Source organism: Mixophyes fleayi, chromosome 1, assembly GCF_038048845.1.
Source record: "Mixophyes fleayi isolate aMixFle1 chromosome 1, aMixFle1.hap1, whole genome shotgun sequence".
Classification (NCBI taxonomy): Eukaryota; Metazoa; Chordata; class Amphibia; order Anura; family Limnodynastidae; genus Mixophyes; species Mixophyes fleayi.
In genome coordinates this window covers 36,695,535-36,723,190 of record NC_134402.1, presented here as the reverse complement: position 1 = coordinate 36,723,190, position 27,656 = coordinate 36,695,535, and the positions used below count along the sequence as shown (strand labels likewise).

The 27,656-nt window shown below is 41.0% G+C and overlaps 1 protein-coding gene across 9 annotated transcripts in view; it reads right to left on the bottom strand.

Moving 5' to 3' along the window:
• ABLIM2 (actin binding LIM protein family member 2) overlaps positions 1-27,656 on the bottom strand; it is a 141,688-nt gene that overhangs the window by 69,611 nt on the left and 44,421 nt on the right. For all 9 annotated transcript variants that reach the window (XM_075194392.1, XM_075194413.1, XM_075194394.1 and 6 more), the window contains exons 2-3: positions 9,490-9,633; positions 594-777 (exon numbers count right to left, since the gene is read on the bottom strand). In XM_075194392.1, the coding sequence (XP_075050493.1) occupies positions 594-777; positions 9,490-9,633 (328 nt within the window). The remainder of the gene's footprint in view (positions 1-593; positions 778-9,489; positions 9,634-27,656) is intronic.

Here is a 27,656-nt window from a genome sequence, read left to right as displayed (position 1 = left end):
AGGAACATAAGTTAAATACTGGCTGTTTTTCCATGTTGCACACAAATACTTGATAGCTTTATTTTTACACTAAAATTTGAAAGTTAATTTAGGACATGTCCAACCCAAACTATAAATCTGTCATCACATTTTAAATTTACCTCCCCCTTCAATGTAACATGCTTTTGCCGAGGTGCAAAGTTACAAACTTTTTGTGGTTTACTTTCCTTAATGAATCAGGCCCATTGTGATTGTGCCATTATTTACTTTTACCCATGATTTTCACCATTTGAAATGGCCGAGAGAGACACTTGAAACATTGAATACATTTTCTATGAATTGTCTTGCCTATAACTCAACAATCTTCCACTTGCAATTGATAATCACGGCCTACAATAGACAAATAGAAACAAAACATAGCAGCACTATAGGCAGCATTATACAAGACGGGTGTTTACTTCTCTTTAATCTAGGAGCCAATCGAAAACTTTTTGGGAATAATGGAGAATTGTCATGCACGTCTATACATTAGACCTGAATAGGCGGCAATTTGTAAGGGTATGTGAAGAAGGGGTGCAGCGCGGGTCTATGACGCCAAATGATCGCATGCTCACCTGCACACAGCGCACACAAAACAGCGGGGGTGGTAAGTTTTACCGAGTGCGGAAACCACCTCTCCCTCTATGAACTCATCACAGCTGATGCATCGGGTCCCGTAGAGTTTCTGATAATCCACCGTACACATGTAATCCCCCTGACGCACAAAAAATCCACCCTGAGCAAGATCACATCCGCAAACTAGGAGGAAGAGAGAAGATAATTATTGTCATTGTTACAGGTTTGTATTAAATAAACCAGCTCAGTATAAGGGGTCTGTGGTTGTAGACCAAAAGAAGTACCCTCAGTCTGCCACCAGCCATTGCCTCATCAGACGTCAAAAGCCCATATGGGGCAGCACAGTGGCTCAGTGGTTAGCACTTGTGTCTCACAGCACTAGGGTCATGAGTTCAATTCCCAACCTTGGCCTTATCTGTGAGGAGTTGTAATTTCTCCCTGTGTTTGCGTGGGTTTCCTCCTGGTGCTCTCCCACACTCCAAAAACATACTGGTAGGTTAAGTGGCTGCTAACAAACATTAACACTAGTGTGTGTGTGTGTGTGTGTGTGTGTGTGTTAGTTAAGGCATTTAGACGGTAATCTCCAATGGGGCAGACAGTGACAAATATTCTCTGTGCAGCGCTGCAGAATTGGTGGCGCTATATAAATAACTGGTGATGATGCTGGAGATGAAGGTCGGATGTAAGTGTACAGCCCACCAAGGACACTTTCTGTTCCCTTGCAATGGCCCCACTGCATCCCATCTCTATAAAATAACAGATATAATTCAACCTCAATAAATTGAATGGTGACATTTTTAAATGATGTAAAACAGTAAATCATTATTAAACTAAATAAAGAAAAATATAAAAAAAAAGCAATATGCAAAGTGAGTAAAATAACGCTGGCGTCCCTATGAGTCTTCTCCAGTTTATATAAAACTCTCATTAAAATCATTTTATGATTTGTGATATTACCCAAATAGCACTTTAAAAAATGTATTATATTACTGTTCCTCGTCAAACAGCCCAGCCCACCTCCCCCACATAATGTGTCATCCTGTACCCAACCAAGGACATCACCGGCTACAAATTTCTTACATAGAACAGAAAAAAACTATAAGAAAAAATGTTCATGCTGGAGGAGACGTTTTTTGTAAAGTACCCAAAGAAGTTCCTTAACACTATGAAAGTACTAGTAGCTGCAAAACTACAGACAATTACACATCAAGGGCCATCTAATTTAGAGTTAGGTGCAAATCCAGCTACAGCAGTGGTGGGCAACAGGCGGCCCGTCGAGCCATCGCTTGCACCCCACCAGCCGGCTGCGCCCGATCTGATTAGCCGACTTCCGCATCACGTGACCTCAGAGATGTCAGACTGCCCCACAGAGGAGGAGGGAGGGCAACTTACTGTCTGCTCCTTCATCAGAGCAGCCCTTTGAAAGGTTGGGTGGGGGGGGGGACCCTCCAAGAAGACAGGGCTGCCCATCACTGAGCTGAAGGGTGAAGATGTGCACCTGGACAAACCATGTTGCAATACAAGAGATGCATATAGCACACAAATACCAGGCAGGTTTATTTTATCACTGCAATTTAGAGTTGAACTAGAGCACACTGACCTCAATATCCTAAATCTTTCCGCACATTTTAACCTCTCAGCGCAACATGTTTCTGGGAAGGTGTAACAAGGTACTGGCTGGATTTACTCTGAACTATAAACTGAAGCCGCCAAATGTTTTGCATACCTCCATGTAGACTGTAATAAACAGAGCCTAAGTCACTCCAGTGGACACGTACATAGTAACCCTTCCCAGAGTCCTATCTGCTGATGGCCCAGAACACTGCTTCTAGGAACACTTCTATCAAAGTGATTAAGCACCAAATATGAAGGTTCCAGGGGAGATAGATAGATCCCAGCATTTTAAAATGAAGTCTAAATCTAAGACCAATTTGCATGTGCTCGAGATCACACAGAATATCTTCACAATACAAAACAAAAAGGAAAATAAATAGTCTAGTCTAGACTCTTACATGTGTGACTTTCCATACTAAGGGCTAGATTTACTAAGCTGCGGGTTTGAAAAAGTGGGGATGTTGCCTATAGCAACCAATCAGATTCTAGCTGTCATTTTGTAGAATGTACTAAATAAATGAAAGCTAGAATCTGATTGGTTGCTATAGGCAACATCCCCACTTTTTCAAACCCGCAGTTTAGTAAATCTAGCCCTAAGTCTTTACAGGTTCATTCGGAAATCTGCAGTGACAGCTCATATTACAATGTTTGGTATCATAGAGCAGAATATGGCTTATTGCACCCAAGTGCTACACTGATTTCCTCATCCATGACCCCAATTCCTCCAGTCACACATCCAATCCAATATAGCCACGCACATCCTCTAACCTGCAGCACTGTGCCACAACAAAATGTCTTTATAATATGTTACCTCTATATAATAACAATTTGTGTTAGAACTGCAGCATTAGGCAACAGTGAACCACAAAATGCTGGTGGCTTAGTGGTTAGCACTTCTGCCTCACAGCACTGGGGTCATGAGTTCAATTCCCAACCATGGCCTTTTCTGTGTCGAGTTTGTATGTTCTCCCTGTGATTGCGTGGTTTCCTCCGGGTGCTCCGGTTTCCTCCCACACCCCAAAAACATACTGGTAGGTTAATTGGCTGCTATCAAAATTGACCCTAGTCTCTCTCTCTCTCTGTCTGTGTGTGTGTTAGGGAATTTAGTCTGTAAGCTCCAATGGGGCAGGGACTGATGTGAATGAGTTCTCTGTACAGCGCTGCGGAATCAGTGGCGCTATATAAATAAATGATAATGATTATGATCATGATAATCGGCTCAACTAGCCGACATATGACCGTTCGTTCAAAAGTCGGGTCAGTGTGTGTAGTGACACGATGGTCGAAAGTCTGCCCAAATGGACGATTGTCGCCTCATTTGGTTGGTCGTACCGTTAAATATTTTCGTTCCAATCTCGTTTCCGTTGTGTAGTGTGTATAAGTTTCTGACCGATCCACAACAGTGAGAACGAAATTACAGTCATTGCTCACGACAACATGGCTGTAAAGAGTCGCTAACGGGACAAAAACATACTGGTAGGTTAATTGGCTGCTATCAAAATTGACCCTAGTGTCTGTCTGTGTGTGTGTGTGTTAGAGAATTTAGACTGTAAGCCCCAATGGGTCAGGGACTGATGTGAATGAGTTCTCTGTACAGCGATGCGGAATCAGTGGCGCTATATAAATAAATGGTGATGATGAGGATGATGGTGTCTAGGTACGAGCAGTACAGATATATATATATATATGTATATTGGTAACTGTATGGCAACTATATGCATCAAAGAGGGTATCAATATATTGAAATAACCCCTAATTTATGTAAATGTGTTCCAAATTCTAAGTATCTTTGTAAATGCTAGCAAACCAACCTTTGCATCGTTAAATATAAAACACTCCTTCTATGAATATTTATTACATATATATTACACTATTATTTTAGTTTAGCTTATTTGGGCAATGTACCCGTTAAATCTGTATACTGTGCCCATGGGAGTAATGGTACCACAGGGTGAGAAGCTCTGGTCTAGACACACATACATGTATGATTGTCCATGTGGCTCTTTACACGTTCACATTTTTCAATATTCAGTACACACATAAAAAAAGACGGGCGACAAATTCAGAGCCCCCAAAATATGGTTCTTGATACACCTAGAGATACCGTTTAAATATGAATGATCATTGGTCTCCATGAACCTGACTTTCCACAGTTGCTCTGATACAAAGTAAAATATTACTTCCCCACTCCGTAACAGTCAGCTGTAAAGCTCCTGAAATGTTTATAAGACACTGTTCTAATGGGATGTGATACTGGTAAAAAGCAGACAATATAATAGTGTGCACAATCCCTGTCCCTGTGTATTATTCCACCAATCCTCGCAGTTACTTTCTGCGGAGGAAGTCTACAAGTCTGTCAGTCACTCTCTGCTTAGACAGAGAAGCACCACCCTCCTAACATGGCAATGGGATGCACAGTGGTGACATACAGCAACGTGGACATATTTTGTTCAGTATATTTTGTTGGGAAAGGTGGGAATTTAGTACAAGTACCTTTAAATTAAAATACTGGCATTACTGGATATTATTTACTAATTATTATCATTACAATGATTATTAGTATCAACATCTTTTATTTAAGGCAAGACAAGGGTTCCAATATTTACTAGGTGTAGCAGCTATCAATTTGTACCTATCAAATTGGTAGATCTGGATTATACATAACCCTTTTTATTCTAGCAATTTATGGACACTTATTATAATGGCAGCTTGAGATAATCAGGAATTTCTTTTCACCATGTGCAACAAGGAAAATATTGGATATTTTTGCATGGCAACAAAATATTTTCATATTCACAGAAAAACGGGCAATTTCCATAGTCATCTTGAAATATAATTCTCCTACTAACCAATTAAAAGTGTCTCTGAAGAGGAAGTGTTCTCTGATTAGGAATAGTACAAAACATGCAGAGATAGTACAAGGAACATGCAGAGATAGTACATGGAACACACATATATAGTACATGGAACACGCATAGATAGTACATGAAACACGCAGAGATAGTACATGGAACATGCAGAGATAGTACATGGAACACGCAGAGATAGTACATGGAACACGCAGAGATAGTACATGGAGCACGCATAGATAGTACATGGAACACGCATAGATAGTACATGAAACACGCAGAGATAGTACATGGAACACGCAGAGATAGTACATGGAACACGCAGAGATAGTACATGGAACACGCAGAGATAGTACATGGAACACGCATAGATAGTACATGGAACACGCAGAGATAGTACATGGAACACGCAGAGATAGTACATGGAACACGCAGAGATAGTACATGGAGTGTGTTATCTGTTAGTTCTTCAGAATGTCAGTGACTTAGTGGTGAGCGCATTGAGCAACTCGCCGTGTCTGAAAGGTCATGTGCTGTATTTTGGTTCCACACAGATGGATCCTGTTTTGGAGAAATTCAGTAACCTGTCTCTGTACATTAATATCCAAGCACTTTACTAGTCTACATGTGACGTGTTGAGCAGGTGTTTTAAATGAATATTGCATGATTTATTTTTACAAATGATTGTTTTCTCTTAAAGCATAATTCCATCATTAAATACAATCTGTAATAAATCCAATATTTGCCCAAAAAATATGTCTGTGGTTTTGCTTTATTATCGTGACCCAGAAATACCTTTTGTAGGAGCATCTATGTGCCCTTCTTGATTCTGGATGTAGTTTCTCTTCCTTTGGTGCGGTTTATGTTCAGATGTTGCTCTCGGTGTGGGAGCTTCTGAGGTCTTCTTTTTGGAGTTCTTTTGAGGTTCTTATATGCTGTGTACCCAACACGTTTCGTCCGCATAACCCTGACGAAGTCCACGGACGAAACTCTTTGGATACAGAGCATATAAGAACCTCAAAAGAACTCCAAAAAGAAGACTCAGAAGCTCCCACACAGAGAGCAACATCTGAACATTAACCGCACCAAAGAAAGAGAAACTACATCCAGAATCAAGAAGGGCACATACGGAGAGAACCACTCCGCAGTGGAACGCACAGGCGCCTGTGGATTCCATCTCATTGCCGGAAGCTCGGCGTTTGGAACGCATATGCTCGGCCGCAGCCACGCTGACCGCTCGTCCAGCGCTACAAGCAGCATCCGGTAACCAGCACCTACCCACTAACCAACGGAATACCTGCCCAGACCCTCCACCTAAAGGACAGTATACCTTACAACTGCTCTTTTAAGAGCTTATGAGCATATAAACATCAGCGCTAATTAACCACATTAATATACACATAGCATCCAATCCCACTTAGTCCACGGCACATCTATATACAACACTACCACACAGATTACCCAGCTCATTACCTGCACATTTCCCACCCGGGCAGGCCCTGCTCTACACATATAACACACTATCCAAACCACATATACCTATATCTTCCACCACCCACTGACAGGTAAGAGCTTAACATTAGAGCTATAAACTACTAGACTCAGAGCACAGCAGCCACAACTGCGAGCTACAAAGACGGAGCTAAACATAGGGCTATAAACCACTCTACCCGTAATAACCCCCAGTGCTATATCCTTATAGCAGAATCACCACCACAACAGTATACACTGCATTAGAGCTATAAACATAGCAAAAGAGCTATAGACCGGAAAACTGCAAAATAACCTATAATCAACTGCCATATCATCAACATCAAAGTATATTGGCTGTACTGTGTATACTGTTCTCTCCCACCCCCCACCCCCTCTCTTCTACACCCCTCTTTTTTTCCCATCCCAGGTTGCGCCACGGCAGAAACAACAAAACAACCAACAAGCACGGGAACTGGAACACCCGGATCATCCGTAACGGCGGCAACAACCCTCAAGACACACAAATCAAGTGCAGAAGTCCAAGGTAATCTCCCTAAAAAGAGTTTCTGCCACATACTGCAAGACTGAAAACTGTGACCGAGATATAATTAGTAATTTCACCTGTTGATATGATGACTGATCACCTGTAGATGAGGGAAAATTAGTACCTAAAAAGTACAATTGCTTTATGTAGCTAATAACATAACCAATACTGCAAGCAAAATGGCTATACTGTCCGATTGTGCAGATATAGAGAAATTATTGAGCACACTGCAATTGGGCAATGTCTAGTGTCAAAGCGGCAGCTGCAATCTGATTGGTATTTACGTGGCTGGCTTACAAGGAGATGACCAGGTAAATGATACAGATCAGAGGAAGATACTCAATACTAAGGTACAGGGCACCGGAGATTCCGGGCCTGATCCATGTTTGGACCCAACTTGCGCTTTGAAAGAGAGCACGGAACTTGTGCGTAGCTCAGACCGTATTCATATCCAAATGTATTTCAAGATACGTTTTAATTAGCATCTGGATGTAAGTGCGCTCTGTCTAAACGATACTTGTCGTATGTAGACACACACAACACACAGCAGTATATGCACTACCGGGTCACAATAGAAAATGTTTAAATTCTAAAATAAATGAACAGTATAATCATTATTAAAAATATGGATTTAAAAAAATATATATATTTTTTTACATTAAATACTCAGTCAAGATGCTATTAATATGTACTGTACACACAATCCATGTTACATAGTCAATCTTCCTTGCAGACACACATTCTGTACTAGTTAGTGTGGCTTTTATTATTAAGACGATGCCGTGTCAGTCATCACTATCAGTCGGCACTTACACCTGCCCTGTAGCTGCTGCGAATGATACGGCTGAAACCAAGAGACCTTATGTGAAACCCAGGACTTGAATTGGCCACATCTGATGTAAATGTGTATAACCTAAGGGGACTAACATTTCTAGTTCTATGGACATCAATTCAGGTACAGAACCAACTCGCCAAACCCCTAGAAGCAGCGCTCTACGGTTACGGACAGATAAATTCAATCTTTATTCTAGGTCACTAGGTGGAAGAACCCGTGTTTGTAGAACACACACATATTATCTGACACTCAGGGCCGCCATCAGGGGGGTACAGGGGGTACCCTTCAACCGGGCCCGGGCTCACCAGGGGGCCCGGCTGCACACACATACCAGGTGGCCCGCTGTCTTCAGCCTGGCTGTCTCTGTGACAGCCAGGCTGAAGACAGCAGCGAAGACGGGACTGGACAGCGGGCAGAGCCGTAACTTTACCTTCAGCCCTTAACTTCTGCAGTGGAACGCACATGCGTTCCACCAACAGGAAGTTCGGCATTTGGAAAGCAAACTTGCGTTCCAAATGCCAAACTTCCTGTAGGTGGAACGCACATGCGTTCCACTGCGGAAGTTAAGTTCCTGAAGTCTCTCTCTCCCTCCCTCGTGACCACAAAAGGTAAGTCGGGTTTTTTTTTCGGTTTTTTTCTACAGGTTATTTTTTATTCATTGCCTTGGGCCTCTTTTCCCACTGGGCCCCCGGGCACCAGCCCATCGTGCCCAGTCGGAAAGACGGCCCTGGTTCATCGGGGGGCCCTGCCTGCTTCATTGTACTGGGCCCCACGATTACTGATGGCGTCCCTGCCAAGTGCCAACTAGTAAACCTACAACTGAATATTCCCTCCAGCCAACAGTAACTACCTACCTGACATCTCTATTTCTGCTGATAATACAACAATAAACACTGCCCTTCAAGCCTGCTGTCTGGGTGTCATCCTTGACTCAGTCCTTTGTTCCCCAATTCCAGTCTGTCTGAAAATCCTGTTGCATGTATCTAAGACACATCTCCAGATTACACATCTAGCTCATACAAGACACTGCAAAACGTTAATGCATGCACTCATAATCCCCTACATTGTTTATTCCAATGTTCTTATGGTTGGTCTTCCCCTAACCAGACGTTCACCAGTACAACCTACTTTAAATGCAGTTGCCAGATATGTTTACTTGCCTAAAGTTCCAGTCCGCCAGTCCCTAGATTGCGCCAACCTACTTCTCAAACAAATCTCTCAACTTTACCTCTGTACCTCACTCATTACTTCTGTCCATTCCCAGTTCCAGTGGACCCAGGGCCGGTGCATACTACTCTTAGCCCAGCACCATAGTCCCAGCCCAATACCATCATGGAAGAGCCGCATTTGGCAACCTCGTAAGAAGCTGGCGGCCGCTGCTCCACCAAGTCAGCCGCCGGCGTATAGTGAGGGGGTGCCGCAGTGAAAATAACGCAAAAGGTTATAGGATAAACAAATAGGGATGCAAACAGGAAGTATTTTATAAGTAATGGAAGTATATCACAGCAGTGTAGATTTGAGGCCCCATGTTTTACAATACACAATCTAAGACAGACACCATAAAACACGGATGTTCCTACCTTTACATGTGAAGCATTTTATGTGGAAATATTTGTCCTGGACCCTCAGGACCTCTCCTTTACAGGCACTGCCGCAGTTGTTGCAGAGTATTGCATTTCCTGACGGTTTTTCCAGGTGGCTCTGCACGGCCTGGTGCTGGGATACTGTGGAGCAGAGAACGGCGTGTTAGGTCATACACTTACAACACTCTAATCACCGGTACGTATGTTAAATGAACTTAAGTATCTTTTACTGGTGTGTTTGGGTCTGAGCCCCTTATTGCGTCCAATCATCATCCCCTGGTTGTCCATGTGCACCCTGCTGATTAGCCAATCAAATCATGAGACTGCTGACAGCGGCAGGAGATGAGTGTGTTGATAATTTGGGAGACAGTCACCAGTCCACTTGTGTGATTGTGTTAGAGAGGGGGCAGGACAAAAATAACAAAATAAAATTCATACATGTAACTTGTTAACAGATCCATGCATAGCACAGACTTACTGGTTGAGGTTGTGAATCTCATGAATGTCAGAAATCATGGCTCTATCCCCTTTGTTTATCAATGGATTTTAATTAAAAACAACCATGATTCTTTTTAACGCATTTTGGACAAATAAAAACGCCATACAATATATTGTTACCCATTGACTGTTTTTCAGAATATCGTCCGATAACCAGAGATTGTTTCTACTACAATTACGTAAACTTACTTACTCTATTGTGATCTCAGTCTTTGAGGGATAATTCATCATGTTGCGGGTTTGAAGAAGTGGAGATGTTGCCTGTAGCAACCAATCAGATTCTAGCTGTCATTTTATAGAATGTTCTAAATAAATGATAACTAGAATCTGATTGGTTGCTATAGGCAACAGCTCTACTTTTTCAAACCCTTTGTCTTTGTTCAGTACCCATAGCCCTTTCCTCATCTGGATGAACATACCATTGTTTGGTCCTTGCAGCAAGAACATGACGAATGTCTCCTAGCCCCTACTACATTATATTTCTACTTTATTTATGTTATCATTTTTCCAGCACATAGCTTTGTTTTGTCATTTTAAGCATAATTGTTTTCATCTGATATCTTCTTTGTTTTTTAAGGATACCACTCAAAAATAAATGTTTCCTACAAATTACAACAGAGCAAACAGTAAACAACAAAGATAAAGTTCCTGTAAATATTATACTTATGAAACAAGCAATATGTTTAATGAAAAATGAGTATGGATGACGGTTCACAGCTTAAAAATGTAACTAAAACGAGAGGGAAAACCCGCTATGAATAATACATTTCAGAGGTCCACTGCGGACAATCTCCAGGAAGCAGATCAAAAACATTTAATTTATTCTCCTGTAGAAGGCAGAGAAACCATTTGCTATTGAAGTAGAGTCAATTTTTAGTTTGAGTACAATAGTGGCTTATTTAGTCTCAGCGTGATAAGGTGTGTAATTTAGAAATGAATGTGGAGTGGATTAAATGATTAAATGTGCCGTCTGAATAATATACAGCTGCTTGTAGAGTCATATTACAGAGATCTTAAACCTGAAATCTGAGAATATGTGTATATACTGTAACTTGTACCAAGTCTACAAAACAAATGAGCTTCTTCAATTATACCAAACAAAGGTGACAGGTTAAATTAAAGAAAACATGTTATAGTTAGTGTTAAGTAGATGTAACAATTACTAACTAGTCTTTTCAGGGGGTTAAAATAAATAAATGTATTTTTATCATCTTCTACTACCCACAGGTAGAGTTAGGCAGTAAAAGAGATACAGAGATCTATTTACCTATACATGAATGTCCCGGGTGGCGGCCGCCTTTACATTCGAGTGTAAGGAGCCAATTAATCTGTTTTGGAGTGTGGGAGGAAACCCACGCAAACACGGGGAGAACATACAAACTCCACACAGATAAGGCCATGGTGGGGAATCAAACTCATGACCCCAGCGCTGTGAGGCCGAAGTGCTAACCACTGAGCCCACATATGGACATCAAAACATTTTATCTATGTTGCTTCTTTTCCCTACGTCCTGAGTGCATCCATCTCTAAATGAGCCGCAAAGCCATTTGCTGAATTATTTGAGGATTAATGTGCCAGTACAGTTGTCATACAGTTTGTCCCTTGTGATTGGAGGAGCTGGCAGGTCGGAGTTATCTTTACTGAACGCGGGCTACTCACAGTTATCCTCTTTGTACTGCGCACAAATGTACAACAAGAGCTCATTCTGTGAGATTTTAAGGGAGGAGATGGTGCACTTAGGAGGGCATTCCTGGTCTAGAAGTGGGGCACAGAGCCTTTCACTGACCTTATTTTTACACATGAGCAAAAGTGCTCAGGGGCAGGCTGGGCTGGGGGGCATCTGCTCCCCGGGCCAGTCCCATAGTGGGCTACCTTGGGCAGGGTCACTGGGCCACCTGCATTTTTGTTCCTTTAAAAAGGTTTCCAATAGGTTATCAAGTTTCGCTCCTTGGGTTAAAATTTGCCAGCCTTCCCCCCTTGAAAGTGCTGAAGGTCAGACACCTTGTGCGCCAGACAGACACTTTTTATATGGCTGATCAAAAAGTGGTAGTAGTCAGGTCACTGGCACGAAAATTCCTATTACAAATTGAACTTCAAACAGCACAATAAGAGCATGTACCTGCAAGGAGACACCGCGCCAACGCATTTTTTCCCGATACGCAAATTATATCAGCTCCAATGGAACAGCGCCCTCTGGCTGCAATATCGTAATGGAACATTATTTATTATTAACCTTATAAAATAGTTTCTGAACTTTATCAAGGGCAATGTTTGGCACCTCTTCTCCAATATAATATCACGTTAAGCCGTTCACACTATGGCAATTGCAGTGATACAATCCTATCTGTTTTACTCTCTATTTAAGCTATTTTCCTATATTACTTGTCAGGAAAATGACTGGTTGAGGCATTCAGCATTGCACAGGTGTGTCGTGACAATTACAGCTTTCCTCCCCTCTCTGTGACTCACGCTTCTTCATACTAGTTAAGTGATCCTCACTAGCTCACCCACACATATACATCTCTCACATCACCATCGCCTACTGCACAGAGTTAACATGTTTTTATGGAAAATCGTGTTTTGTTTTTTTTTTTGCTAAAATACCCGACTGTATATTAACAAGGTGAAGAATAAAATGGTTAATTTTCAGCGTACTAGATGCAATTCTCACCATCTATTTTCATGTTCTGCTTTACATTGTAATATTTATTGAATAAGACTATTTAAACTTCCTGGTTTACAATAGGTCATCATCAATTTGCCCCTGCCCTATAGCAGGTGTATACGCGTTTCTGCAGGTCTGTACGAGCTGCATTTGGCATAGTCGGCCTGCGTTTGCACATCCTTCCTTCCATAAGCTTGTGCCCCCTTTCTGGGCATGCACAGAGCGATTTCACACAAGAAACGCTATGCAAATTGGCCTATGCCCCACCCTACGTAAGTCTGTTTGCGTCCAGGCCATAAATACAAGTCTATTGGGCACTTCTATGAGCAGTCTGGATTGACACAAGTACACAAAGTGAAATGTATACAATCCATACCTCCCAACATTGAGTTCCGAAAGAGGGACAAATAAGCCACGCCCCGTCTAGCCCTATCACCGCCCATGAACTTCCTGTTTGCGTAGTTCGAGCATGCACAGTAGCGCTTTTTGGACAGACATCCTGCCCCACTTCCTCCTAGACCACCGGGGAAACTGGTTGCTATGGAAACAGAGCGTGGTGCTCCGATACCGGGACAAATTGTAAGTCGGACGGGACAACGGGACAGTCCACTGAAATCGGGACACTTGGGAGGTATGTACAATCAGGCAGGCTTTCAATGACTTTTTCTCTCTACAAAGTATCCATTTATAAGTAGGTGAAATTTGTTGTTAAAATTACATTCTTCACCTGTTATTCCCACTTAAATTATACAGCAGCTGCTTAAAAAGAGTGATCATGAAGACTTGCCACATGTGTGAGAATAATGTTACTGTGTCCAAATATGGACATAGGGGCACCGATTGTGGGGTGGGAGCAATAATGGCAACTGCGTTAGTACCACTGGGCTTGAGAGTGGCTGATGAAGTTAAAAGTAATGATCTAAGACTTCTGCTCTGATCCTGCATTCTCCAGGACCTACATCTGCACAAACAAAAAAGGCTTCCGATGCTATTAACAAGTTCCACATATTATATTATAGATGCTACAAATATGTTTTATGTCAATACATTAAATGGAAAACCAAACACATTTTTTGTATAACAAAAAAACAAAAACTTTTGGTTCAATAATAATAATTGTCCAATAATATCACTTTTCTCTAGATAGTAAGGCATACATGTCAACTCTCCTGGAATGTCCGGGAAACTCCCGAATTCCGGATATGTCTCCCGGAATCCCGGGAGAGCTGGAAATTTTCCCGTATCTGCAGATTAGAGCAGATGGAGAGGACGGGGCTTTGTGAATTATATTGGACCCGCCCCAGTGATGTAATGTCTGTTTTGGGTCTTTTTGCCACTGTAAAAAGACCCCAAATAGGAATTGCGGCACTGGGCGGGGCCAAAATGACGCAATTTGTGAAGCCCCACCCCCTTCACACATACACCACCCCTCCTGCCCTCTAGGAACTCCCAGAGGTGGCCAACATAACATTGGCTGGTATATAGTAAGGGGGACTTAAATAAAATTTAAAAAAATCTTATTTACACGCACGTGTTCTCCTACTCGTTGTCCCAGCATAGCTGAGCCTTGCTGCTTCATTGATATGTTCTGCTCTAGTAAGATAATTAAAACTCAAATCAGTAGCTGTTATGAATCTCCTATAAATCTAAGGAAGTACTGAATCATTAAAAAGGCCAAATATTTTTCAATTAATATCCCGCAAATGATGAAAAGATGATTTATAATTTATTGTTATGAACTATGAGAGTAAGCTGAAGTGGGTATGGCGTGATTTGAACCAATAACTTCTATCCCAATATCCATTTGCATGCTTTTATTGGCGTTAAAGAACACTATAAAAGCATGCTTTTTAACTCCAGTGGTTAACGAGCTTTATATCGGATACACAGTTTAACATCCCATAAACTCCAAATTGAAATTTTCTGATTTGAATCATGAATGGAAAATACTAGAGATGAGCGGGCTCGGATTTCGCTAATCCGAGCCCACCCGAACAGTGCGGATCCGACGGGATCCGAGCACTGTTCGGGTACTTCCGGCCGCCCAAGGAATGCAAAACGAGGCTATGACATCCAAGTCTCGCGTCGGATCTCGCGAGACTCGGATCTTATAAATGCCCCGCTCGCGGCCGCCATCTTCATTCTCCCTGTGGTTACTGAAGAGGGAGGTTGATGTGCTCTGTCCTGCTGATTACTTTAGTCAAGTGGTGCTTTGTCCTGCTGAGTTCATTAGTACTTTGTCCAGTGCTCTGTCCTGCTGATTACTTTAGTCAAGTGGTGCTTTGTCCTGCTGAGTCCAGTAGTACTTTTTCCAGTGCTCTGCCCTGCTGATTCCAGTGGTGCTTTGTCCAGTGTCTGTGCTGCTGAGTCAAGTGGTGCTTTTGTCCTGTATTTGTTTCTGATAAGTCCATAGCAATTTGTTAATGAGCCAAAAATCTTTCAAAAATGTAAAAAAAAATACCCACATTTTTTTTTTAAAAAAAAATTGAAAAAGTATAAAAAATATTATAGAGCAATATATTCTTGCAGTCCCAAAAAAGAGTAACTGCCACTTCTATTACTACGTTCATTGTTTCTGTAGTTCCAAAAAAGAGGAACTGCCATTTCTATTACTCGGTTCATTGTTTCTGTAATTCCAAAAAAGAGGAACTGCCATTTCTATTACTACGTTCATTGTTTCTGTAATTCCAAAAAAGAGGAACTGCCATTTCTATTACTACGTTCATTGTTTGTGCAGTCCCAAAAAAGAGGAACTGCCATTTCTATTACTACGTTCATTGTTTGTGCAGTCCCAAAAAAGAGGAACTGCCATTTCTATTACTACGTTCATGGTTTCTGTAGTTACAAAAAAGAGGAACTGCCATTTCTATTACTATGTTCATTATATTTTTAGTTCCAAAATAGAGGAACTGCCATTTCTATTACTACGTTCATTATTTCTGTAGTTCCAAAAAAGAGAAACTGCCATTTCTATTACTATGTTCATTGTTTCTGTAGTTCCAAAAAAGAGGAACTGCCATTTCTATTACTACGTTCATTGTTTCTGTAGTTCCAAAAAAAGAGGAACTGCCATTTCTATTACTACGTCCATTGTTTGTGCAGTCCCAAAAAAGAGGAACTGCCATTTCTATTACTACGTTCATTGTTTCTGTAGTTCCAAAAAAGAGGAACTGCCATTTCTATTACTACGGTCATTGTTTGTGCAGTCCCAAAAAAGAGCAACTGCCATTTCTATTACTACGTTCATTGTTTCTGTAGTTCCAAAAAAGAGGTACTGCCATTTCTATTACTACGTTCATTGTTTGTGCAGTCCCAAGTTACCTGAGTTGTCCTCCCTCCAGTGTTTACTCCGAAAGAGTTTTTAGTGCAGCGGGGAACCTGGTCAGTGAGTGGCGAAGGAGGTTGCTTCCGCAGAACGTTGAAAAAATGATGTTCATAAAAATGAATTATCAATTCCTCAATCAAGTACAGCACTGGCCTCCAGATACTACAGAGGGACCTGTGGTTGTGGAGTCCAGTGGGGACGAATTGATAATGTGTGAGGATGAGGAAGTACACACTGAAAGGGGAGAGGAATCAGAGGATGAGGATGAGGACGACATCTTGCCTCAGTAGAGCCAGTTTAGTTTGTACAGGGAGAGATGATTAGCTTTTTTGGTGTGGGGGCCCAAACAAACCAATCATTTCAGCCACAGTTGTTTGGTAGGCCCTGTCGCTGAAATGATTGGTTTGTTAAAGTGTGCATGTCCTATTTCAACAACATAAGGGTGGGTGGGAGGGCCCAAGGACAATTCCATCTGGCACATCTTTTTTTGGCATTATGTGACCGTCCAACAGTCGTTTGCCATGAGCACAAAGTACGACAGTAGACATCCTATTGCAAAGCGGATAACTGCGGCCTTAACAGCTATGTTGGTGTTAGACGTACATCCGGTGTCCGCCATCTGTGCAGTGGAATTCAGACCAGTTGGAGGAGGTAGGAGCAGCCATCTGTGCAGTGGAATTCAGACCAGTTGGAGGAGGTATTGTGGCCCCGGTACCAAATTGGGTACCGGGGCCACTCCACTACGCAGTCCAGATAGATGTGAGGTGTTCAGAATAGACTGGAAATTAGTGGAAATGATTCTTATTGAATGTTATTGAGGTTAATAATAGCGTAGGAGTGAAAAAAAAAAACGGGATTTTAGCACTTTTCATGCTTTTTTAAAAATAAATCAGAACCCAAAACCCTAAATCAGAACCAAAACCTTTCGTCGGGTGTTTTGGCAAAACAAATCAGAACCCAAAACCTCAAGCTAATCAGAACACAAAACACAAAACACTAAAAGTGGCCGGTGCACACCCCTAGAAAATACATTTTCAAGTTGTTACCCTTACACTCCACTGCAGCTCTGTTAAGTAAAGTATTACTTCACCTAATGAGATCTGATTAATATGAGCTACTATGACATCACTGGCCCGCGTCTGTGCATGAACATGAACAACCAATCCACACACTGCATTTCAACAAAGCAAGTCTGTGTACTCTGTTAGAGTAGCATCTCTCACCTAACATAGCACACTGCTGCAGAGGAGAAAGAATGATGGACATATTTAGTTAACTATAAACAGTCCAATTATTTTGTGTATGTTATTGAGCGCAGTAATACACAATGTATACATTAACGAGCGTCATGTGAGGATTCACCGCAATACGAATTCCAGCCGAAAATTGGCATCACACCAACAACACTGACAACTGTACATACTTTTTTTAAATAATGCACTTTGCTAAAAATCAATTAGGAGTAACGCACCACATCTGTATGCGGTCTTTATAAGACCCTCACTCCTACCAATCTTTGTTAAAGCAGAGTTGGAATTTTGTTTTTCTGCTGGTGCTTCATAGAGTCTTGGTTTGTTTACCTGTTTATGAAATTTGGCTTTGTCACTCACGATTCTACCTTCTCCGAACCATCAACTTCAGCCTCGTCTCTCACAATTCTACCTTCTCCAACCCATCAGCTTCAGCCTCGTCACTCATAATTCTACCTTCTCCAACCCAACAACTTCACTTTTGTCCCTCACAATTCTACCTTCTCCAATCCATCAACTTCAGACTCGTCTCTTGTGATTCGACCTTCTCCAACCCATGAACTTCAGCCTCATCTCTCACTATTCTACCTTCCCCAATCCATCAACTTCAGCCTCATATCTCACAATTCTACCTTCACCAACCCATCAACTTCAGTCTCGGCTCTCACGGTTCTACCTTCTGCAACCCATCAACTTCAATTTTGTCCCTCACGACCCGTCTCCTCAAGACTACGTGGCTTGGTCTGTCATAGTGTGCCTCTGATAGCTATCCCAGCCAATTGGTTATCTCCTGGGTGAAACCAGCACTGTGACACGTATACACTTTAATGTCAAATAGTGACTTTTCTTAATCCCACTGCTCTTTTTCAGAACAAATACAAAAAGAATAAAATAGTTATGGGAGGGGATTAAGGAATGGGTTCATGAGAGAGGAGCCTCGATAAAGCAGTGTATAACCATCAGGGACACTAGGTTCTTACTTCCACCCAAAACTAGATTTAAAGTTACTGTATTCATATCATATATGAAAATAACTCTGCATATACTGTTTCTTGCTGATCTAGTGTGTTCTAAAATAAAGACTGTAGTATGAAGTCACACACCTCATAATTTCTGCTGCTAACCTAACAACAAGTATAGAGAGCAGGCTAAATGGTCTTAGTTATTATGCAATACAGTCACTAGTCTAATAGGTACTATACTATCCCTACTCAAAGGCTACTATACAATACTGACCACATTCTGGTAGCTAGTATAAAATATACACCACATTCAGTGTGCTAGTATACAAAACAGACCTTATTAAGGTGAGAAGAATGCCGACTAGTCACTGACATATAATACAGATAACACTCTGGGTCCTAGTATACAAAACAGACCTCATTAAGTTAAAAAGAATGCAGGTAGGTAGGCCCCTCCCCTCTTTGTTGGTGGGGGGAGCGGGTAACTTTAAATCGCCGGGGCTGGTTGGAATTTTCTAAACGTACCCATTTTTTCCCCAAATAGGGCCCCCAACATTCCAGGATCCAGACAAGCCGCAACTACAGAAACCAGGAGCTACAGGTGTTAAAAGTGACAAGAACAGGTAGGACAGTCTGTCAAATGTTCTGAGTCTAGTGGGACAATCCCGATTTTTGGTGACTGTTCTGCCCAATCTAAGGGGCAGGTCAAGACTGTGTATTCTTTATATACACACATGCATTATTTATAGTTCCAGGGATAGTAATACATGATACACCCTAAGCAATCACTGAGCAATATAAAACTCAACATAAAATGATCACGAAACACAACCTATATATAACTGTACTAAATATAGAATATATAAAAATGTCAACTAACATTTGATACAGTGCAGGTGTTAAAAATGGGAAAATAAAGCTTCAATCACTTGGGCGAAGAAGTACAAAAAGAACTTGGGCTTATGTCTGGTGTTGAGTACATATGGAAACTATGTTACTCCTGTGGTGAAGCAACATTGCAACAAAAAAAACCTGTAGTATAACAATAGAAATGTCACAACTACTTAATATCATAGCACGCAAGCGTGCCACTGTGCACAAAGCACAACCAGGCTGCGGGAAAACAGTACTTTGGAGAACGTCACCCACTGAGTAAATCACTCAGTAAGTTTTGACTGTTTCACAAGAGATCATTATCTCAATTTCATTACTATGATTGGTATTGAGGTGAAGTGACACGCTGTTTAGGTATGGATTCTTTTCATGCATTATTTCTGCGACTTCTGAGTAAAACACATGAGCATGCATAATCTGACACAAAGAAATGTATTTATTTACATAAACGTTTGCTGTATATGCAACCAAGTTCAAAGCAATGGAAAGCACTGCTACATTCCTTTTATTCCATTTAAATGACAGAAATGCACAGCGCAGTATCAGTGTTAATAAAGTCACGCCACAGAATGGCCGCAGTACAGCCTATTTTTGTGCTAACCGCAATCACGAAAAACTTGCAGAATATAAAGACCAAGGAATGCATAACACATGCAATGGTTTGTGACTTCAGAGCCTCGTGTGGAGTTGGACTTAAGCTGGTATACATCGAAGTCTTTATGCAAACTAACGCTGGGTACAGACTACAGGTTTTGCAACCAAATATCCGACCAATCACATGATGAACGACCGTTAGGTCTGATATCGCATTGGTAAGTACGCTCCAACTATCACGTTTTATTGCACCACACATCGTATCGTTTCTTTTGATTTTATAAACTGACTATACTCACGGACAACGAAGGAACACTGTCAGGCACATGTGGATGTGTGTACACACTGACGACCAGCAGTGTAGGCAGATCTGTATGGAGTGTGCAGAGTCACCATCTTTTCAGCAGATGGTTATGACAGGTGAAGAGCACAGATCTGAAGGTAACTGGTGTAGTTGTGTACACATGAACCGGTATGCTAATCGGGACTTTCAGTCGTTGGTAAATTCGTTATCTCATCTGTAGAAATTTTCTGTAGTGTGTACCCAGCTTTAGACATATCTGCCCACTGAGCCTCTCTGTGTTTAGAGAGGTGAAACGGTGGAGGGAAGGGGCGGTCTAGCATAGCCCAAGTATAGCCCATTCCCCGAACCTTACAGGATATGTAGAGCAGGAAACAGCCGCACATACACCTCTTAGCCCCAAGCACAATGACCATTGCAGTGCAGTACATCTATATTACACCTTTGATGACAAATGCAATAGAACATGTAAAGAACTCTGAATCCAGGCTCATTCTGCCAATCTAACATACCAGGAAACTGAATCACAGAAAGAGAAGTAATGCAAATAATATAAGATTACTGGTGGAAAACATGGGGCAATCCTGAGGAACCAGGAACCCTGTTCATAGCTCCCAACATTCCGGAATCTGGCATTTGGACAGGGGGTGGAGACACATCATGATGGGGTGTGGCCGCACCCTGAAATCACGTCTAGCACTTTGGAAGTGATAGGCTGCTCTGTACTGTCCTCCCCTCCAAACATCTCCACTGTCTTGTGCAATACCCCCGGTCACCACAGCTCCGCCATGCACAGCCACAGTGAATGAGACATACCTACCAAATATCTCACCCACGAGACAAAGATTTTCCAATTGAGATGGCGGGACCGAGCCCTCAAATCAGGACTGTTGGGAGGTATGGCGTTTCACATGAGCAGTAATCACTGTCATACACTAATGAGCTCTAATATGGGCAAAACAGCCTTTCTCAGCATGACCTGTGACTTATACTTAATAAAGGCAAAGCATTCACATAAAAGGCTATGCTAAAGATTTACTGTGTCCCTTCATGTAAATAATATATACACACACACACAATATATATATATATATATATATATCTTTTATTGCTTTTAAAGTTTGTATTTTGCTATTTGCTCCCAGTGACTGTGCTGTGATAACTTGGATTAGCTGTGACTCATACAGGTAGGTATTTTGTTTATCATTTAGTGCCAAGGAAATCTTTCATTTCCATGGATACGTGGGGTTCCCTCAGGTTGCTAAGAACATCTCCCAAATACCCTTCATCCAGTGACTGATTCTTTTACCTTCAAAACATTTTTGAGTGAATTTTTACAGGGATTAATAATAACATCCCTGTGATCTGTGCTTTCTATTCATATGTTAACTGTTACAACTCTCTACAGTGTGTAACAGACCTTAATGTAGACCCTCCAGCGTGAACACTTCCACCTGGTACTAAATGTTCTGCTGCTAAACATCCCACGTATTCCCCACGTGTTTCTCTATAGCAGATATCTGTGCTGAATTACTAGAAGTAGAACTTTGCCCATATAAAAAAGCAACAATAGCAAAATATATTTTATTTTAATTCTGAGTCTGCTATTCACATGTAACCACAGAGATTCCTATGAGCGGAGTGGCGAGGGGTAAGGGCAGCCTGGCAATTATGGTTAGTTGTCGCTTATTTGGATGAAAATAATAATGATGTGTTTGTCTATGTAAGAGCTGACTAGCCTAAATGTCTGGGATACTAAAGTCAGGTGTGGGTATAAATACAGAAGACAATTACTCTACACAGATTACTAAAGGAGACTTTTAGGGGTATATTTACTAAACTGTGGGTTTGAAAAAGTGGAGATGTTGCCAAAAGCAACCAATCAGATTCTAGTTATCATGTATTTAGTACATTCTACAAAATGACAGCTAGAAGCTGATTGGTTGCTATAGGCAACATCTCCACTTTTTTTAAACCCGCAGTTTAGTAAATCTAGCCCAAAATCTGCATCCTATCTTGATCAGCAGTCTCAGCTGTTTGGTGACGGATATAAGGGAGAGGGCTGATTGGATGAACATGCTTGAGGAGAGAGGTAACTTCAGGCTTGCCTGGGGGCAAGTTCCTTCCACATCTAGAGGGCGCCCCCATGTGGCTGAGAGAAGAAGCTTTACTTGTCAACCTTTCTGACTGAAGAACCAGATGTTTGTTAGGTAGCATCTATAGCTAGTAAGGAGTTTTAGAGGGGGTTAGCAAAAGTCCTAAAAGGCAACAGACTTAGGTGAGCAGCAAGGCTGCGAGCACTACAAAGGCCAGCTGGATTCGGAAAGGATCAGCTGTCAAGCAAACTGTTTACTGTCTCATTGGGTGAATAATTTGTCCGCAAAATTATGAATTAGTGGGATCAGAAGGTGTGTGGGCTCCTGTAAAGGAACGAGTACCCATGATTGCTGATGATAAGTCTAGAGACAAAGGAGTGTGCGCTCGTTCTTTACATGTAAATAAGGATTTGAAAATTTTAAGTGAAACATGCCAAGTGGCGGGTCATTCAGAAATGAAGATGTTGGGTTACTGAAACTCAGCAAGTAAAGACGAATATGTGTAGGGGCGATATATAGATATACACAATTCTTGAGGCTTATCATACCTTTGGTTATTATACTTGGTTTAATTATAATATTGCGTTTCTTCAAAGGAAAGGTGTGAGCTAGGTGTTTTATGAAAAGTATGTAAGCAGCAATCACACATAGAAGATTTTTTTTCTTTATAAAGCAGGTAAAGCACCTTTTATGTATGCATCCGATTCATTTTTCATAGCTATCCTGCTACAAATCATCATCTCCTTTTCAAAAGCTCTTTGGTTGGCAAACAAAAATGGCTGCCAGACACAGACACAGTCAGTCTGCTATACAGACACAGGCTCACAGCATGTCATGTGATGACAAAGTAGGGAGAAGGAGGATGTCACTGTGCAGGCAGAGCTCAGAGGGGTGTACCAAAGCCTCGCTGCTCACTACATCCTGTGCCATGTGACTGTGGTTGCCATGGTAGTCCAGAAGTATAAATCATTAATAGCAGTCTGAAGAAGAAAAACAAGGGAGAATGGTAAATACCATCATCCTTCCTATATCCTACCACAGTGTGTTGTGTTAAAAAAAACACACCTGATTTTTTTCATGGGGATTGCTGCTTTAATGGAAATGTTTCCATGGCTGCAGCCGTATCTAGATAGGCAGAATACAATATTTTTCAATCTGTGAATGGTATTAGCTAGTAAATGACTAATTTAAAATCAGTGAATGAAATTATGGAAGTAGTAAAGGATATAATCTTTAAAGAAGTGTTATTAGGTAAGGACATTAAGTCCGTTTGACCCCAATAAAAGAATTTAAATTGTAAGCTATTAGGTTTAATTCCAAATAAAATTCAGGTTTTCATTTAATACATTATTTCTCATTCCCGGAAGGTTTTTCCATTAAACGATAGCACTGATAAAATAAAAATTGTGTTCAGTCTTTTATTCTTCTGGTCTATTTGGGTGAAGGTAAGGGATGTGGTGACATGATAGCAAAAACTGATATTTATTCAAGGCTGAGTACTGCAAATCCGCTCAGATTACATTAATATGTTGGGTTTTCAATTTGAGAATCAGATTTTTTTATACCGATGCCTCCCTATGGGTTGCTCTTCATCAAAGTTTCTTCATCATTTGTACAGTGGGTAGTAAAACGGTAACGAGAGACTCATAGTAGAACCATTACCTATTACCCAAATCATTACTTTTTGTGTGCCTGAAGGCTTTGAAGGAGCCCAACAGACTATCAGCAACATTTTGTTTTTGACAGATTGGGCATTCCTTTAGCAATTAATAACACTGTATTACACTTGTAAACCAACAAGCGTTATTGTTTCCTCAGGAAGAAGTATAGATTCGGTCAGGGCGGAATGTTGACAGCCAGACGATAACTGTGTCATTAATTAAGTTTGTTGGACACACCCTTAAGCCGCAGGTCAAAGAAATTCAATAATTGACACTGTAGGTGTTTGGCTGGGATGTTATCAGTCATCACAAAACACGAAAAGTTTATCAGTTTTTTTAAATAAATAATTATTTGAGAGTCTTCGTTACATTTTTGGTTGTATTTAATGGTGGAACAGTCTGGTGAGATTTTTATATCAAATAATGAATTAGGTTTGCAGACAAAGGCTACGGTGAACATTTTTAAAGGTGGATGGTTAAGGCGAGGTTGGCAGCAGAAATGGGTGTCTGCAGGGATAACAAGGAATATTAAAGCTTTAGGGGGGAATTCAATTCCCCCCGAAGGACCGCCGCGTTAAAGCTATTGCCATTATTACAGTAAGTTTAACCCGGCTTTCTGCTCGCAGCTTAGAGGGCTGTGAGCAAAAAGCTGGCGTTAAAACTACCTTAATAACGGTATTTACATGGACTATTACCGTAATAATGGTAATGGTGCGCAGGCCGGGGTTACTAACGCTGCCAATTGAATTCCCCCTTAGAGTTATTCACTGTCATCGTTGCAATAATTATTTGGAAAGCCGAATTTAGGAATGATATGAGTAGTTGACTAAATAACATGTCAGAATCTTCCATACATGTATGACCTTTGTTTAGGAAATTGTTATTTGTCTGACGACAACGTAATACTTGGTACAGGGCAAAGCACATCCCGGGAGTCACTAAAGATGTCACCCATGCATTTTGTTGCTCACAGAGGCAGCACTTTTGGCAGCTGGGTCCCGAGCGGTCGAGGTAGGAGTAACAATTTATCTAATGCAGTCGCAAGAGTCCTAAGTGTCAGAATGGAACGATCAACTGTTTATATGTAAGGGAAATAGATGGTAGCCTTTTAAAGCAGAAGTGGGTGAATATACCTCTTAACAAGTCCACTGTGACTGACCACCCACTAGTGGATGATTTAGTAGCTCTCCTTTTGAAATGATGAAAACAGATCGGGGGTTATTAAAAAAGTTGACAAATAGGCATCGCCAATTTTTGCAAATTCTTTCAATGAAAAGATCAAACTAATAACTTCTTCATTAAGCTGATGTTAAAAAAGTTATAACAAAGAAATGGTTACAAAGCAAAACGGATGGTCGGATACAGTTGATATGTATCCGACCATTATATTTAAAGCATTCTAAAAAGTTTGTTGTTCATCGTGTGACTTTAATATTTAAGCAGTATTAAGGCTTCACTAACATTAAAAAAAATAAATTTATTAGGCAATAGGATTTTGTTGTTTCTAAGTCAAAAACTTGACCAAGAAATTAGAGGTAGGTGAACACATCAAGGAAAATAAGGGGTAAGACTAGTCTGTGAATTCTGTAAAATTAGCCTCCACTTATGGATTGTCTCCCGGCCGCCGTTCAATTTTTTAAGGTTTCCCAGAACTTCTGGAATGTTACTGAGCAGACAACATCAAGGTTTTGTCTCCCATTCATTTAGAATGTGTGACTTTTTGTTTTTTATCCAGCCATGACTTGCGAATATGACTACAGATGGTGTGTCAGCCAGTAGAAAATATGCTTATTAAGTCATCTTTCAAGAAACATCATGGATGCCTTGTGCCAAGCTAGCAAAACTTGAGAAGCCATGAAAGTGTGACTACATTAATAATTCAGGGAGAGCTGCTGCACGAGTAACACAGTACAGTATGTTTACTAACTGATAGCTCAGCGTACAGTGCACTCAAACCAGGGCCCGGAGGAAATGCTCAAAAGAAAAAGCTGTTTAAAGAGGTAAAACACTCTGCAAGACAAATAGGCAAATAGGAGGCAGAAGCACTTCTGCATACAGAGGAGTCGTACTGACTGCAACCATAATAGCTATCATCTACACTGACTGGTCGGATGTGCCATGCTAAGAGGCTGAACGTCTACACTTTCACTGAGAAATAAAGCTGGTCTGAGCCACAGGACGCAGCCCTGGCTGAACAGGTCACTTTTAAAGGAAATGATGGATATTAGTAATATTAGTTCATGGTATAACGTAAAAAAATTATAAATTATAAGCATACAACATGTACAGGAATAAAGCTATAGATTGAGTGCCTTACACAGCTCAGTGAATTCCAAGTAAAACTACAGCATCCTTATTATTTAGGGAATAGGATATGCATACTTGGGCAGCACGGTGGCTCAGTGGTTAGCACTTCTGCCTCACAGCGCTGGGGTCATGAGTTCAATTCCCGACCATGGCCTTATCTGTGTGGAGTTTGCGTGGGTTTCCTCCGGGTGCTTCAGTTTCCTCCCACACTCCATAAACATTCTGGTAGGTTAATTGGCTGCTATCAAAATTGACTCTAGTCTGTGTGTGTGTATGTTAGGGAATTTAGACTGTAAGCTCCAATGGGGCAGGGACTGATGTGAATGAGTTCTCTGTACAGCGCTGCAGAATCAGTGGCGCTATATAAATAAATGGTGATGATGATGATACTTCTCTACATTTTTAAGGCCAAAGTTTACAAATGTCAGCTTTTTTGAGTTAAACGTGTTCCCTCACCTTCAGGGTGATGATGATGATGGTGGTGGGGTTTATAGTATATTGTCCACGGCCGGCCCGACCTGGGCACCACAAATTTGGCGTCATCGGGTTTAAACCGAGTAGTGTGAAATGTAATTGGCGCTATTCAGTTAATACTGATGAGGGATAAATGATCAATTAACAATTAATTAATAATTACAACCTGTAGCCAATAGCATATATATATATATATATATATATATATATATATATATATATATATATATATATATATATATATATATATATATATATATACGGCGTGATGAACAAGTAGCCAATTAGCATTTCCACTGCTTCATCAACCAGAAGACAATCGGAGAATTACATCTGAGCAATTTAGAGCATTAAGTCGTTGACTACCCCAATATATGACGCAGATGCATCTGTCCAGAAATCTCATTCAAATACTGGGGAACAGAATCTAGCCACATAAATAAACACACAAGTTGTCTTTGCCATTGAGTTCAGATGGAAGATATATATATTTAAATGAACAGTCGTAGACATACACCATACATCTAGACTCAGCAGTTCAGCGGTGTCTCCTGTGTATTCTATAAGTTTCCAGTTTAATAAATGGCTGTGATGGCCACCGATCAACTTAATTTCCTAGGAGAATTCGCTGGTGAGCAGGTGCCTCTGTAGGCTGTACACAGACATTGTACACTACACTAGCAGGTGTGCAGTATGACCTAATTATTGTACATGACAATAATGTAGTTCTATTGTATGTTTAATAACGGCAACTCAAACACCGCACTAAGTAAATGACCAAGAGAAGCGGCACTATCCAGTTAGTCAGACAGAAAGGTGGAATCAACTGTATCAAATAGGGGAAAATAAAATGTCTAATATATACAATGTGCTATAGGAACTATCACATGGACAGATGCATGGGCAGCAGATGGACCGTTCAGCCACTTTTACATTTTATAGGCCCTATAGCCACTGCGCTCCTGCAATCCCGGTAGTTCTGAGACCTGAGTCAACCCAACAAAATGTTTTTGTATCTGTACACAATAACACAAATTATTATACTTCATTCCATTGGTATTACTTACAACCAGCCAACACATGTTCTATTTCCATGCTCCACCTATGCTCCACCCTTGGCCCTGTCCTCTCCTCTTG